This window comes from Acanthochromis polyacanthus, chromosome 10 (genome assembly GCF_021347895.1).
Source record: "Acanthochromis polyacanthus isolate Apoly-LR-REF ecotype Palm Island chromosome 10, KAUST_Apoly_ChrSc, whole genome shotgun sequence".
NCBI classification, from domain to species: domain Eukaryota; kingdom Metazoa; phylum Chordata; class Actinopteri; family Pomacentridae; genus Acanthochromis; species Acanthochromis polyacanthus.
The window spans coordinates 29371914-29387883 of record NC_067122.1 but is presented as its reverse complement, the minus strand read 5'-3'; the positions used below and the strand labels follow the sequence as shown (position 1 = coordinate 29387883).

Genomic DNA, 15970 nt, shown 5'->3' with positions numbered 1-15970 from the left:
CTGGCGACTGGACATGGGTCATTTCTGATGTCAAATATTTCAATTCCTGCAATCTGGTGAATTTTTATGCACCAGTTCAGGCCTTTCTGCTCACATTTTTGGTGGCAATGTTCCTATTTAGGCTACGTAAAGGAAAAACCTAAATTCTAAATGGAATATCAGAATACTCATCTTTTGTTTGGGGCTGTAGCCTTATTAAATGTGAATTATACCCAAGAAAACCTGTACTTTAATGTTCTTATATTTTGTAGTGAATAAGTACAGCATAGGCTTTGGACTAGGTTTCTTACGAGTTGTTGGGGATCACTGAGCTTCAGCTGTACAAGCACAGACTTGCTTTCTGGCTTCCTCCTATGATAATATTAAGTTGTTTGGAGATATGCTAGCAGGCTCTATCAACTAAAAATAATAACTTCAACCACTAAAATACCAGCTGGATTCCAAATTTAGGTCTGCTTGCCCCTGCCTGCCTTTGAGTCTACTAGACTGTTAAACTCAGAACATCGGAGTCACTCACAATCTGCAAACACCAGTTCACATCCAACTGAAATAATTTCTTCGAAGCGAGGTCAAGCTGAACTTTATTTTCATCGACAACTCTGGACATTATAAAAATAAATACATGATTCACAGTCAGTGGATCGTAATACAAACTGTTATCAAAATTATGTATCAGCCAGAATGAAGAATTAAACACATGCATAATCACCATTCCATGAACTTATACATGTTCTGAATACTTGTCGCAATTATTTGCAAATAACAAAATCTGTTTTTCCAACAGAACCGGTTGAGAGAATATAAAATCACTGTTCGAATTAGACAGCTATGCAAGTTGAAGATGCTTCTTTCTGACAAGTTCTCAATAATGGCTTGACACAAAGAGTGTTCAGTGACCGTCCTCTTGATCCAATCCGTGCTTTTCAATGTAGCGCCTGGAAGGAAAAGAACCGATTAAATTTCACTTTAGCGTGTCGAGATATTGACACAAATACACACTTGCATACAATGAATGTGACAAACACTTGATTACAGACAGGACAAATCAGTACTTATCTGCTTCTGCATTTGTTGTAAATGCAGAACTATAATCTTCTCAGTATCTTGGACAGTATTTCAGCGCTCGATTTCAACGGTCGCCAGGTCGCCATTTGCGACTAAAAACGTCGCGAATGGCAACCTGGCGACCGTCGAAATCGAGCGCTCGATCGAGCTGAACCGCCTATCACGTTTTCTTCATGGAGGCAGCCACTCTGTATGATGTCATCAACCTGCCATGATTCCCGGCGCTCGTGGCGACCATCTAAATCGAGCGCTGGTATTTAAGTGAATGAAGTGTCTTATTGTCAAACTCTGTCCCTGTTCAACTAATCTGCTACATTTTAAAGGTATCTCCATTTGGAATATAAAAAAATAATTTAAAATTAAAACGTCCTAAAGCTGTAGTTTAACCAGTAGGGATTTAAGGTGTCATGTTCTGTTTCTGGTCTATTTACTAAACACCCTGAACACTGCATTGTAAAATGCCAAATGAAAGTAATGCTCACTGGGGGGATTTTTTTCCATTTAATATTTTTCTGACATTTAGCTAAAACTACAATGATACATTTTGGGCCACTTCAGGGCAACACAACAACTTATGAACACAACATTGATCTGGTATCACATCATAAAGTTGATATGACTAATGTGTTTGGAATCAGCTCCTTAATAAACACATCCAGCATTTGTCACGTCTGCCCTTTCGTTTTCCAAAGATCTGACATAAAAAAAGACTCTTCAGCTGCTAAATGCTACACTATGTTTATTAGTTATTTGCTAACGGTGTCTTTCTGCTTTTTGGTGCTCAGCAGGGAGCACAGAGTGAGTCCAGTCTTGATTATACTCTCTTGCGGATGCACACACGGACAGCCGAGAACACATTAGGATGCATAATTGTTGCTATTAAACTACTTTTGATACTACTGCTGCATTAATCACTCTGCAACACTCACTCTGTTTCTCCCTGTGTCCTTTCTCCGAGTGTCCCTGGTCCCTGAGCTGGATGCTTCAGATCTGTGCTTGCTATCCCACCAACTGGTCTAGCCTCCATCATGTCCACTGTGGGATGCTGCTGCTGACCTTCCTCCAGCCCACTGCTTCCAGCTGCCCATTTCCACCAGTCTACTCTGCATCACCCTCACTATACTTGATATGCTCATCTACACACTGTTTGAATTTTACTGCCAGCTATACATGTAGTGCATTTAATGCCAGAGCCTTACACCATAACAGTAAACTATGAATCAGTTTCAATGTTAGCTTGTACATTGTATGTGTCATCTAGCTTATCATTCAATGTTGTGTGTTGTTGTGTATTATATGTTCCTTGTTCCCCACCCCACCTTCTCCCATCCCTCCCCCTTTCCACCCCTCTACCTCTTCTGTCCCTCTCAAACCCACCCAGCCAGCAGGCATATGGGTCCCCCCACATAAAGAGTCGGGTTCTGCTCAAGGTTTATTTTTCCTGTTAAAAGGGTGTTTTCTTACCACTGTCGCCTTGGGGCTGCTCTGGGGGTCAGGCATATGCGTTCTGTAAAGCGTCTTGAGACAATTTGACTGTATTTGGCGCTATATAAATAAAACTGAATTGAACTGAACTGTATGTGCAGTAGGCTTTATCTACGTATCACACACATGGAAACTACTGCTGAGAACACACACTAATTGGCCTTGTAGCTGAGTCACTGCACAGACACTCATTTTGGGCTGCATGCGGACTCTTACAGACTCGCTGACACAAAATTCGTAGCATTGGCCTTAGTCTGAGCTTTTGTACCGACAACAGCTGCTACCTTTCACTGAACACTATGCTGGATGAGGCAGGTGAAAGTGGATCAAAACAGAAAAATGCAGGCCATAAACCAAAATATTAAACCTATAGAACATAAAACACTAGTTTGCCACTAAAATAAACACCTTTCACATTACACATAAGCAGAATATAAAAGAGAAACAACCACTGGATCTGAAAGGTGAAGTCGAAGCAAAGTATTTAAAACTTGCATCTTTAACAGCCAGCAGGGGGCGACTGCTCTGGTCGCAAAAAAAATGTGTGTAGAAAATGAACCTAACTCTCACTTGACCTCTTACTTCATTAAACACTTTCCTAGTAGTTTAAGGTCTCCGTTACTAGCTTCAAATCTCCTTTATTACAGCTGTATGTTCATTTTGTGAATTATGGTTTCATTTATAGTAAAACAGATTATAAAGCGGTGTATGTTTTAGAGCAGGGCTACATTGTATTTGACACAGGAGAGCACTGCGGCCTTGAACTCTCAGTCAGATGTAATCTTTCTGCTTCACGTCTGGTTTAAAAAAAAACAAGCTGTAGTCCACGATCCAATGGATGACACTCAATGACTTGACTGTGGCTATGTTTGTCTTTTATATACAGACTGTAATTAAACATAGTAATCTGATCCATTGTTGATACAAAGTCATGGATTAATGTAGCTTCAAAGTCACTCCCGATATCAGGGTGACCTACAATGTAGACAGATATCTGATAAACTTGGATGGTCGCTACCCAGAATATTTGCAGATACTACTGGTTGACAAAGAGATGTCTGTTTTTCAAATTTTCGCTCAATCATTTCTTCTCTGACTGCTGTTTGAGAGACAGTCTGGATTTCAGAACATTTCTGTCGGGTATACATTTGAAAAGACATTTTCTTTAAGGTTAAGACTTTCACAGGGTGCAGCTTTAACACCATGCTGAATCAGAACTGAGCAACAGACACAATCACAGAAATGTACACTGCTCAAAAAATTAAAGTAACACTTTTTAATCTAAGTACTGCATCAAATCAGTGAAACATGTGGGATACTGATCTGGTCAAGTAAGTAACTGAGGGGCTTTTGAGTCAGTTCCAGCTGCTTTGGTGTTCATGAAATTAACAACAGATGCACTAGAGGGGTAACAATGAGACAACCTGCAAGACAGGAATGAGTTTACAGGTGAAGGCCACTGACATTTTTTTCCTTCCTAATATTGTCTGACTGTTTTTCACTAGTTTTGCATTTGGCTAGGGTCAGAGTCACTTTTGGTAGCATGAGGCGATACCTGGACCCTACAGAGGTTCCACAGACAGTTCAACTCCTCCAGGATGGCACATCAATGCGTGCCATTGCCAGAAGTTTTGCTGTGTCTCCCAGCACATTCTCAACAGCATGGAGGAGATTCCAGGAGACAGGCAGTTAGTCTGGGAGAGCTTGACAGGGCTGCAGAAGGTCCTCAACCCATCAGCAGGACGGCTATCTGCTCCTTTGTGAAAGGAGGAACAGGATGAGCACTGCAAAAGCTCTACAAAATGAGCTCCAGCAGACCACTGGCATGAATGTCTCTGATCAAACAATCAGAAAGAGATGGAATGAGAGTGGTCTGAGGGCCCAGCATCCTCTAGTGCCCGCTGTGCTCGCTGAATGGCACCATGGAGCTCGGCTGGCAACACAGGAATTTGCAAGTCCACCACTGGTGCCCTGTGCTTTTCACAGATGAGAGCAGGTTCACCCTGAGCACATGTGACAGACATGAAAGGGTCTGGAGAAGCCGTGGAGAACGTTATGCTGCCTGTAACATTGTTCAGCATGACCGGTTTGGTGGTGGGCCAGTGATGGTGTGGGGAGGCATATCCATGGAGGGACGCACAGACCTCTACAGGCTGGACAATGGCACTCTGACTGCCATTAGGTATCAGGATGAAATCCTTTGACCCATTGTCAGACCCTACATTGGTGCAGTGGTCCTGGATTCCTTCTGGTGCACGACAATGCCCGGCCTTATGTGGTAAGAGAACTCATGCAGTTCCTGGAGGATGAAGGAACTGATACCATTAGCTGGCCCCCATGCTCACCTGACCTGAATCCAACAGAACACCTTTGGAACATTATGCTTTGTTCCATCTGACACCATCAGGTTGCTCCTCAGACTGTCCAGGAGCTCAGCGATGCCCTGGTCCAGTTCTGGGAGGAGATACCCCAGGACACCATCTGTCGTCTCATTCAGAGCTTGTTCCGACATTGTCAGGCTGCATACAAGCACATGGAGGCCATACAAACTACTGAATACCATTTTGAGTTGTTGCCAAGGAATTTCAGCAAGATGGACTAGCCTGCCACATCAGTTTTTCACTTTGATTTTGGGGTGTCTTGAATTTAGCCCTCCTGGGGGGTTGATAATTTTCATTCTCATCAAACAATGTGGCACTTTTCATTCCTAACACATTATCCAGTCCATATCAATGCTAATATCCAGTTTGTTTTTATCCCGTATTGAAATATGATGTGTTTTCAAAGTGTTCCTTTAATTTTTTTGAGCAGTGTATTTAAACGAAGTCTCAAGTGAACTGTAGGACGTTGTCTTATTGATATGAACAGAACAGACGTACAGTATTATACATTTATCCATAAGGACTTGATTAAAACAGTTAGTGAACAAATGAAGAATGTAATTCCACCATATGTGGCAGATCGGTCTGTGTTGCATCAGTAAAAATAGTCTTGCTCCCCTTACAAAGAAAACAATAATCACCATCAGGTGACAGTTCTAATAGCGAGAGGATCTCACCTTCGTGCAAAATTATACAGCGCTTCCTTTCTTTCTTGGAGAGACAAATGTCTGTCAGCTGGTGATTTCCCAAAAGTTTTGGCAGCAGGCTGTGAATTAAAAAGAAAAATGAATAATCAATTTCGCAAATAACAAAAAAGATGGATTGCATTCAAACAGGCAATGATGGGCTAAAAGAGAAAGAACCCTCAGAGATAAAGTGAATCAAGCTGATTATCTTGTGACTGTCAATCTGTCTTTCTAAGCAACTTCAACTTCTCTAGAAAAACTTTTGGAAACCTGAACTTCATAATGGATCTTAAGATACAAGTTCCCTCATTAGATAGACCCTCCAGAAAAATGCGGGCAAAAATCCTTGATTATGCGAATAAATATGCGGGGGTTTTATGCCATTTTATGCGGGGAAATTGCGGAAAGTTGCAAAGTATGCAAATAGTTGTGAAATATGCAAAAATATGCACGATTCACCTGCCGTCTGGCCGCGGAGGGATGCGTCCTCTAATCAGACACTGGGACTGCTGCGGGGTTACTGGACTGACAGCCTGTGCTTTGGGAGGGGGAGAAGCTCACAGCAGCACCTGCTGCTCGTTGAAAACAGTACCTGCAGAATGATCCGAGTTTTCCTGTCAGTCTCCAAAACGGCAGAAAAAGTCGCTAGATTTGTGGCTAGTCGCTTTTGACAAAAAAGTCGCTAGGACGCTTTGGAAAGTCGCTAGATTTAGCGAGAAAGTCACTAAGTTGGCAACACTGGCGCCGCGCTCCGCATCAGCTCATGCTTCTAGTGTGTGTGTGTGTGTGTGTGTGTGTGTGTGTGTGTGTGTGTGTGTGTGTGTGTGAATGCGCGAACTGATGACGTCAGGCCGGGCATCACATAAAAACTCACAACTCCATTTATACGGGTTATAGTTCTCTCATTTCATGCGGAAATGGTGAAATCAAGCGGGACCGCATATTTCTCTTTTTTTTGTGGAAATGTGAGATTCTTGCGGCAATTACGCGCTGTTTTGCGGGGATTATGCGGCCTTTTGGGAAATAATTGATCCCTGCATAATCAGCGGCATTTTGGTGATTAATGCGGGAATTCATGCGATCGCATAATCGCATTTTTCTGGAGGGTCTAATTAGAGGGCTCAGACACAGCTACATTTAAAACCATCAAACCTTTATGGTAGGAGCAGATCCAGAAGAATAGGAGCTGATCTTAGAAGCCCCAAATGTCGACATCCCAGATGCTTCCATTGGAGCTTCCTCCTTGTTCTCCAGCAGATTGGTTATGGTGGTGTCAACACAATTGGTTTTTGCTGTACACAATCAAGAAAAGGATGTTACAAACTGACAAAAATGATAGAACAGACTAGATACTAATGTATGACATGGTTCAAACTGTGTCCTACCTAAATCCTTTGCAATGACATTCAGAGGGACATGAGGCAGCACGTCCTTCACCTGTTGGGCCATCTTCGCAATCCTGTGATCATCTGTGCCCAAACTCTGGACCATGAATCCCAGCCCAATAGAGCCAGGTGTGACATCTATTACAAAAAAGACAGCTGACATCCTCCAAAAATACAAGAAGCTGAATCTTTCACATGTACAGAACCAGACTTGTTGTTTAATTAGGTGATTTACTTACTTGTAGATGTCTGTGGAACAGTATGCCTTTTCCTTTTGATGTGCTCGGTTTTATCAGCTTTAGTGATCTTGGTGGAGACCAAGCCAAGCTCACCAGCCAGTAGCTGAAAGAGAACAGAAAAGATACACTTTATAAGGAGAAAGTGGAGGCAGTATTTATCTAGAAAATCCGCAGTGTAATAATGTTGTGTGCTTAGGGAACAGGAGTCCTTGGAGTATATTAAAGAGAAATCTGGATATACTGTGGGTCATCTGGTCAGGGGGTTGCAGAAACTGCATTACTCTGTAACTTTTCCACACATTTATTTTTACAGGCAGACATTAGTTTTACCTCCTGGACTTTGTTGGCAAACTCCTGTGTGGACTCGCCATCTTGTCTGGACACTGGTGGCAGCCAACTGGGATGAAAACGAAAAAAAAAAGCAATAAGTAAGAAGTAATTATGGCAACAGAAATTCTGAAATCAACAGGAGACCATTTCAAAAGCTGAATTTAGAACTCGGAGCATGACAAAAATTACTCACAAAAGTGATTTAATTTTAACCATTCGAAGCACAGGCTGATTAATCAGCATGACTGGCTTCAGTAGATGAGCCTGGGGTTGTTACTTGTACCGAGGCCAAGTGTTTTCATCAGCTTTTGTTTTTCTTTTTGTACTCAGTAGATCTAATTTGCATAATTCATATCCCCACAGAACCAGTTCAGTTTACAAAAAAAAGAAAAAATGTGGCAGCAGAATTCAACTTTGAAAATCAACAGTGATAGAGATAATGACACAAATTACTTAGTACCTTACATGATACACTGTACATGGAGCAAAAAATGTCCATAAGAGCTCCATCAGCCAGCTGGACTCTGGCGTGCTCTGCGGACAGATAAAACACAACAAAGTCAATGATATTGTTACATGAAAGCTGTGTTTATCTCAATTATACAACTGAACTGAAGCCAATACAGTAGATCCAGTGGTGTCCTGGTGACCCAAACTCCATACAAATATACTCATTTATTAGAAACATGCAGCATTAGCCACTGCAGCCCACAAGACAGAATTATTCTTAGTACTGAGATGGGTGGATTAGATTAAAGCAACCCACACTAATCGGCTTCCTGCTACTTGCAGGAATTTTTTCTCATTTTGTAATGATTTGTCACTGCTGGACATGGAATATAAAATGCATAACACGCTGTTATAGAAGTACAGTGCCATTGTTACAATACCGCCAAACACAAAAATCTCTCACAACTTACTTGTTACATAACAATAAAACACACAAAAACAAATAAGCAGTAGATTCTTTCAGCATAATATATTATTAATACTATGAGAATGGTATCTATTAGGCTTGGGCGGTACCCAAATTTTGATACCATCAAACTTCCTTCACATTTTACCGGGGTATACCGTATTACCGTGACTATTACTGTTACTGGCTTGTGCCTTCACGTTCGGAAATTGAATACTCGCAGCAGTGAGTGGGTGATTGATTCGGAGATGCGTCCTTAGGTTAGAGGCGTTTCCATCTCTCGCGATCACCTTTTGATTGCAGAATTTACAAATTGCTTCATCAGTATTTACCGACTCTCCTTTCTCGTTTGTCTGGAACCCGAAATACTCCCAAACTGCAGAAGTTGTGTTCTTTTTTGTCACCAAGTCACTCCGTGCAGGATCTGCCATCTTCCCCCCTCTCTCTCTCTTCCGCGCTGTCACGTGACGACGTCACGTTCATAAACTTTATGGAAAGTCTCCAAAAGTAGGCTAAATCATAACTGTTTAAGTGCTACTGGACAGAGAATCAATTTTAGGCATGAAATGACTTATTTAATATTTAATCCTTATGTTAACCTTTCCTGCTAAGCTCCCGACCGGTCAGGAGCGGGGGGAGGACAGTTCTCCATGGCCGAAGTTACTGCTGTTACTTCAGGGTTAACCCCCTTCACTTCCTCAGCAGTCGTAGAAGGCAAAGACACAGGAGCCCGGTCTTATTGAAGAATACTGCAGCCTTTATTGTAAATTAACAGCGGCTGAAACATACAGTCGCGCTAACCCAGCAGCTACACACCTCTTCTCTCTTACTCCCCGAATCGACTGCCGTCTTCCTCGCTCGCGCTGCATTCAGGGTCGCTCGGACATCTCACTCTCCCCCTCTCAAACACACGCTGCTCTCTCTCCCTTTTTTCATGATGGTATTGGAACTGATACCGCTGCTATTTTTAAACACCGGCGGTATACGGTATTACCGTAATACCGCCCAAGCCTAGTATCTATCGCATCTCAAAATGCAAGTTGAAGAAACATTACCAGAGAAATCAATGGTCTGGTCACCCGTAAAGCCACAGGTTGAATGGATTCAGTCAGTGAGAAAGGCCAGGAACTGAAAGCGGAAAAATATATATATTTAGTACGTTATTGGTTAGTTTGTGTTATTTTATTTCCATTATTATATCTTGAAGATAATACAGAGACACATGGGGAAAACAGCCAGTGAGCTGGTGAAGTGTTTTGCAGATGGCACAAAGGAGGTGCAGCCGAATCCAGTATCTGTTGGTGTCCAGTGAAAAACGAATGTGAACTGAATTTCAGATCTCTCCAAACAAAAGCTTGGCGATATTCTCAGTCCTATTACAAGCTGCACATACCAGTATTTTTTAAAATTGTCCACGTATCTTTAAATGAAGAAAACATAAATTTGGTTCTGAGTTACTCAAATTAACGATAGAAATGAATCAATTTTGCAGCTGTTTTCACTTCCCTACACTAATTTCCCTCCAGCTCTAGAGGGAAATTAGCAGGGAGAATCAACCGCCAAAGTAATTCATCTCTATCTCCGAGTTCCATGAAAGACGGATGATAATTTGTGGCTGGCTTCTTTAAATCACTCTTTATTTTTTCACGCAAAGACTTGGGTGAGAGGCCAAAAGTGTGCCATTGTGTAAATACTGATAAATCCCAGACAGTTGCTGCTCTGCTGCATGACTATTATTCTTTACTTGATTACTGTGAGTGAATGTGTACAAAACATCAGAGATAACAGAACCAGAGAAGGATTTCTGGCAGAGTGACTGTTAGTAGTCAACTCTTATTTGCCGTGTGGATTTCAATTCAAAGTTTCTGACAGACAATGCCCTCTCACAATAAATAACTGAGCTGTCTTCAGTGAGATGACGTAAACATTCATTCTAACACTGAGCTGTTATATCATCCAACATAACTGTTTGCACGAACCTGAACTTGAGCAGACCGGCACGGCCATTTGTGGTGTCCTCTTCAGGAAATAGGAGCAAAGGTGGGGTGCCTTCAGTGGAGCAGTACCTCTGAAGAGACTCTCCTATCGCTCCCTGGCCAGCCGCTGAATGGATTTCCATGAAGCCTCTGGCCCAACACACAAAGCCCGTCGAGCCTTCTAACTGGGGCTAGGTGGTACAAAGAGGCAGAGGAACTTCACCAAACACTACATTCATTGTAGTTAACAGTAAAATACAAAAATAGTACGGGTAACAGGTAGGGCTGGACCCGAATATCCGAATAGTCGTTCGCTACGGTACTACTCCCCACCCCCACCCCCCCGCCACTAGCGCACCTCCGCCGCCGCGCAGCGCCACAATGCCCCCCGGCCCCGGCCCCACCCCCCCCCCCAGAACATACGGAACATAATGTACTTTCATCTCTGCCGTTTCACTCGGGCAGAATTCACAAGAAATAGTGAGATGAAGGTGATCTACAAAAAGAAAGAGTGTTTCACTTATGATCACAAAAACAAAACTAAAAATCTCAGCTTAGGGACAACCTAAAATCAATACTGGAATTTACACAGGTTAAATGTAAACACTGTGCAGTTTTCTGAGTTCAACATCCACAGTTATGTCAGTCCAGACTCGTAGGGTGCAAAGAGCATGCTGCAATTTATGGTGAAGCAATGCCCAAGCGTTTACAGAGGCTGGTTTAAAGAGGAGAGCTGTAAAAAATTAAGCACTTACAGTACTGCAGGGGGCCAGGAGGTTGACTATGTTGTGGTCAAATTCTGTCACATGATTGCATATGTACAGCTTGGTGTTTCTGTCTCTGGAGCGAGGGTTGTTCTGTCTCACGTGCATTCCCAGCACTGAGCACATAACCCTAACAATAAATCTAAAAGCAAACAAAGAAAAGCATCTGTAAACAGGATATAATCATTAACTACAAGGAAGTCACTGAAAAGCACAACATTGTGAGTATGTATGACTTATGCTAATGTGCAATACGTCATTCTCAGAAACAGTTTGCAGGTGTGAGGTCCACAGGGGTTAATTCCTGCTGTTCTTATCATCAACATCCAGGTCATTCACATGCATTACTCAGTTATATGTTAAAGTTCTTCAATCATGCAGTCATCAATTTTATTCAACATGGAAATTACTACGAGCAGTGTTTTATTACATTGTACTGACCACCCATTTAACTTAATGGCATTTAATGGGGAGGCTGAATTGAATGCAGTGATTTAAACTGTGACATCTATGCTGCAGTCATTTTAATGGAATACGCACCATGCATTATATAGTGTTTCTTACCATTAACTGCCACTGTTTCCTTATATTTTTATCCTTATATAATTGGTGTTGCTCTCTCTGATTATTAGTAATGAGACATATGATTACTATTGCTGTTACTGCTGCCACAACTACAAATGTTACTGTTAGGTAAAATGTATTAGTAGAATAGTGACACTTTAAAGTACCTACCTTCTAACAAAACTTTCTGGAAGTGCACAGCTGACCAGAAACACATGGACGCCAATAAAAATCCGTATCAACATCAAACAAATGCCTACTGGAAAGTAAATCAGCAACAGCAGGAGAACAGCTGCATCTTTGGGAAACCTGCACAAAGAACAAATGGCACCTGTAAACAGCAGAGTAAATTGTGAATCTACAGAATAACTAAACTGAAAAATTACCCACGACAAGCAGTTTACTACTGATGTATCAGTAGGGTATAAATAAAAAAGAAATTATAGTATATGCAAAACCAGGTTTGAAATTAACTACAAATAGTGTCACCAGTACACTGTCTCCACTGAGAGCATGAGAGCCTGCTTTCCCTAGTATGTATCACTACTTATTATTAAACCAATACAAAGGAATCTGCAGCGCTCTATTTTGTGTGCTGATATAAAAAGACACTTAAATTAGCAAACAAATCATTACCAGTGTATTTTGTACTTTTTAAAACTTGTACCATATGTCGATTGCATTTATTTTATTTTTTACTTGATAAATTTCTAAGGTATCACTAAATTAAACTACATCAGACTGTGGTCAATCTTTCGTTCTGCATCCATATCATACTACCCGAAATTAACAGTTAAACCATTAACTGCTTTGAGAATGAATAAAATTTATAGGATATTTAATTGGTTGGGGAAAAATTTAAAATATACAGCCGGTTAGTGTTTCTTGGGACATTTTTATTAAATAATGTGAAATAGTGTTCCCTCTAAATATGAGCTGCAAAGCAATTTGTCAGGCCATGTGATGTTCTCAAAGTACACTATCTAATCGCTTTCAAAGCATTTTTGATATCAATAGCAGGGTTGTCGAGCTGTTTTATTTGTCTTTGTCTTAAAAAAATATAGTCAAATAAATAAGACTAGCTTTTGATGACTAGGAAGACACAGCATTGATTATTTTGTTCCTGTTTCAACTTACATGGGCCCTATAACTATTTGTAAAGTGCTGAACACGGGTTTTGACATTTTGCATGTCTCCGATCATGTAAAATAATATCTGCTGTCTGCATCATTATTGGACCAGCCTTGTTGTGAGTTCCAGTCTCTTGTTTCACCACAGCTTTCATTTTCTACATGTTGTTACACGTGTCACTACTTGATTGACTTGGCAGTTGCAGGAGAACATCTTCGGCGCTCATTATTAGTCCTATTTTATCTTAAACCTGACACCATTAACAGTACGGCTGCTGCTACGGGCCTTATGTCCTACCTGTATAAGATGTAAGGTGGGCTGTTTATTGAATGCATGATAAAGATAACGTTTTAATAACCGAAACAAATAGTTAAGTTTTTCACGTCGCTTTCACAAATGTTATTTCACACCACTATGCCGGATAAAGGAGACTATATATTTAAGAAAACTTAAGTCTTAGTAGTGAGAGGACGCAACTGCAATTGTACGAGGTCAAACGCAAAAAATCAACTCATATTAGGTAGCTGAAGCATTCAACATTACAGCTTGAACTACGAAGTGTACGACATTAGCAATGCACAATAAATACCAACAGTAAAATGTTTACGTGAACGTCGCCATCACAATGCTAGCTTGTAGTTAGTTTTACACAATATTGGGTTTATCGTCGTTTAAAAGCTCTGCAACACACATGATAGCTAACGAATCATAAATGTTACTAAAATGTCACGACATTTCTTTAACATAAGGCCATTACTCCAGTTGTGGCTAATTAGCGTTAGCTTACGGTTAACTTGGCAGCTTACGTTAGCTAGCCGTTAGCTGACTTACCGACGAAAGTCAAACATGTCCTCAATCCCCCGAGTCTCCATGTCTGCCAGTCGAACCTCGGTTTGGCAGAGGCTAATGCTAAGAATACAACCTGATCCCTAAATATAAATTAGTCATAACGTTCACGACGGCACTTATGTCATACGGCGGGGCAAACTGGCAGTTAGCTTTACTGTTCCTCCTTCGAGCTAGCGAGGTTGTACTAAAACACGTTCAGACCGCTTGTACCAGCGAATGTTAGCTTAGCTCAACAGATGTTTGTGCCCGCAGTGCTAACGGTGCTAACGGCTGAGCTCACCACAAGCAGCGACAATACCATTTCCGGTTATAACCCTCTACAATAAATGTCATGTCTCACCTACAGAAAAGTGACTTAAAACCGTGGCTAAATGAGGAAAAATGCACAGATTATATGTCTAAGCTCTTATTATAGCCTCTATCATATAATAATACTTTCACGTATTTTGTAGCTGAATAAAATAATCTATGTACCTATCTAAGGACGAGGTCTCATATTTTGAAAATACATGTTTCCTCAGAAGAAAAGCAGTGACAGTATTTTGTCTCCCTCTAGTGTTTCATTTGATATATTTCAATTTACACGTCAGTTTACTTAGAATAGTGGGATATATTATTTAGAGAAATAATTGAGCTAATAAAAAAATGCTCAGTGTGAGTCTTGAATAAAGTTTTTGGTAGTTGGTAATGGGGAAATAAGAAAAATGAAGAAAAATAACATGTGAATCGTACTAATAGAAGGAATAAGCAGCAATGTCATGCTGGTAAAAGACTAAGTAAAGTTGCAAGAAAAAACAGATGGTGCCAGTACAATAAAAAATAAATAAAAAGTCTAAATACTCGATAGCAATAATAATAATTAGAATATTAAGCATATAGAAGGGAAGTTATTTGTAGTTTCCACAACAAATTTCGTGAACAAATGATAATACTAACCATACAGCACCTTTTTAAAGCAAGAATTTACAAAATGCTTTGACAGGCAAATTAAAAGCAAGATACTGATAAGGTAAAACAAACAAAAAAAACATACAGAAACTCCAAATAAAGCTTGGCAAAATAAAGATGAGATTAGGATTAAGTTAAAACAAGAAGACAAAAGACGCAAAATCACGAAAGATGCCAATATCAAGAAATAAATAAATTAAAAAATGGCATCACATCAAGTCAAGTCGATAAAAATGGATTTTAAGAAGTGATTTTAAGTGAAGACAGAGATTCTGTGAGTCATGATAGCAAAAGCACAGTCACCTCTGTAGGACTACTAGAGTAGCTGCATAATTTGCTACCCGTCAAGTGTGGAATCAGCTTGAAAAAGAAGAATTACACATACAGGACACTTCATGGCGGACACACTACAACATAATCCTTTCAACTTTTTAGCCACAGAGGTTATTGAAGACTGTTATTCTTCAGAGATGATTCTCAGGGTGTGCCCCAGTAGCTCAACTGGTTGAGCGGGCAACCCATAAACAGGGGCTAGTCCCCAAGGCAGAGACCATGGGTTTGCTGCATGTCCTTCATCCACTCTTCTCCCTATGTTTCCTGTCTCACTCTACTTTCCTCTATAAGAAAGACTAAAAATGCCCAAAAGAAAGAACTTTAAAAAAGGTGATTACTAGGAGATTTGTCCAACACATCAACAACAGATGCAGTAAAACACTGTCCATAGCTCTAATAAAAGGCAAGACAGCTATTCTCATGAACTGGAAATCAAGGAACACAACATCCAGCTCTGGATACACCTATTTATTGATCACATATCATCGATCCATCCATCATCTATACATCTATATTCCTCATAAGGGTCACGGGGGGCTGCAGTCTATCCCAGCTGACTTACAGTGTAGTCAGGGGACACCCTGGACAGGTCACCAGTCTATCACAGGGCTACATATAGAGACAAACAATCACACTCACAATCACACCTATGGACAATTTAGAGATACCAATTAACCCCAGCATGTTTTTGGACTGTGGGAGGAAGTCAGAGTTCATAGAGAAAACCTACACAGGCACAGAGAGAACAAGGAAACTCCATGCAGAAAGATCACGGGCCTGAGATCTGTGTGAATGTGAGTGTCATTGTTTGTCTCTGTATGTGGCCCTGTGATAGACTGGCAACCTATCCAGACTTCAGGCTGTCTCCTGCCTTTGCCCTGAGTCAGCTGGGATAGACTCCAGCTCCCTGTGACCCTA

At 40.9% G+C, this 15970-nt stretch overlaps 1 protein-coding gene across 2 annotated transcripts; it reads right to left on the bottom strand.

The window, feature by feature from the left end:
- Window positions 1-564: 564 nt before the first annotated feature.
- aup1 (AUP1 lipid droplet regulating VLDL assembly factor) lies at window positions 565-14068 on the bottom strand. Of its 2 annotated transcripts, XM_051954189.1 has the most exons (13): window positions 13754-14068; window positions 11963-12100; window positions 11219-11369; window positions 10467-10654; window positions 9543-9615; window positions 8032-8105; window positions 7572-7638; window positions 7242-7344; window positions 7003-7140; window positions 6770-6909; window positions 5609-5697; window positions 4896-5069; window positions 565-935 (listed from the first exon to the last, which is right to left on the bottom strand). In XM_051954189.1, the coding sequence occupies exons 1-13, from the start codon at window positions 13792-13794 to the stop codon at window positions 890-892; spliced, it is 1422 nt and encodes a 473-aa protein (XP_051810149.1). In that variant the 5' UTR covers window positions 13795-14068; the 3' UTR covers window positions 565-889. The 2 variants fall into 2 exon arrangements, with proteins under 2 accessions (XP_051810149.1, XP_022074394.1); XM_022218702.2 differs by lacking the exon at window positions 4896-5069 and having other exon boundaries at window positions 13754-14064.
- Between the last annotated feature and the right edge of the window lie 1902 nt (window positions 14069-15970).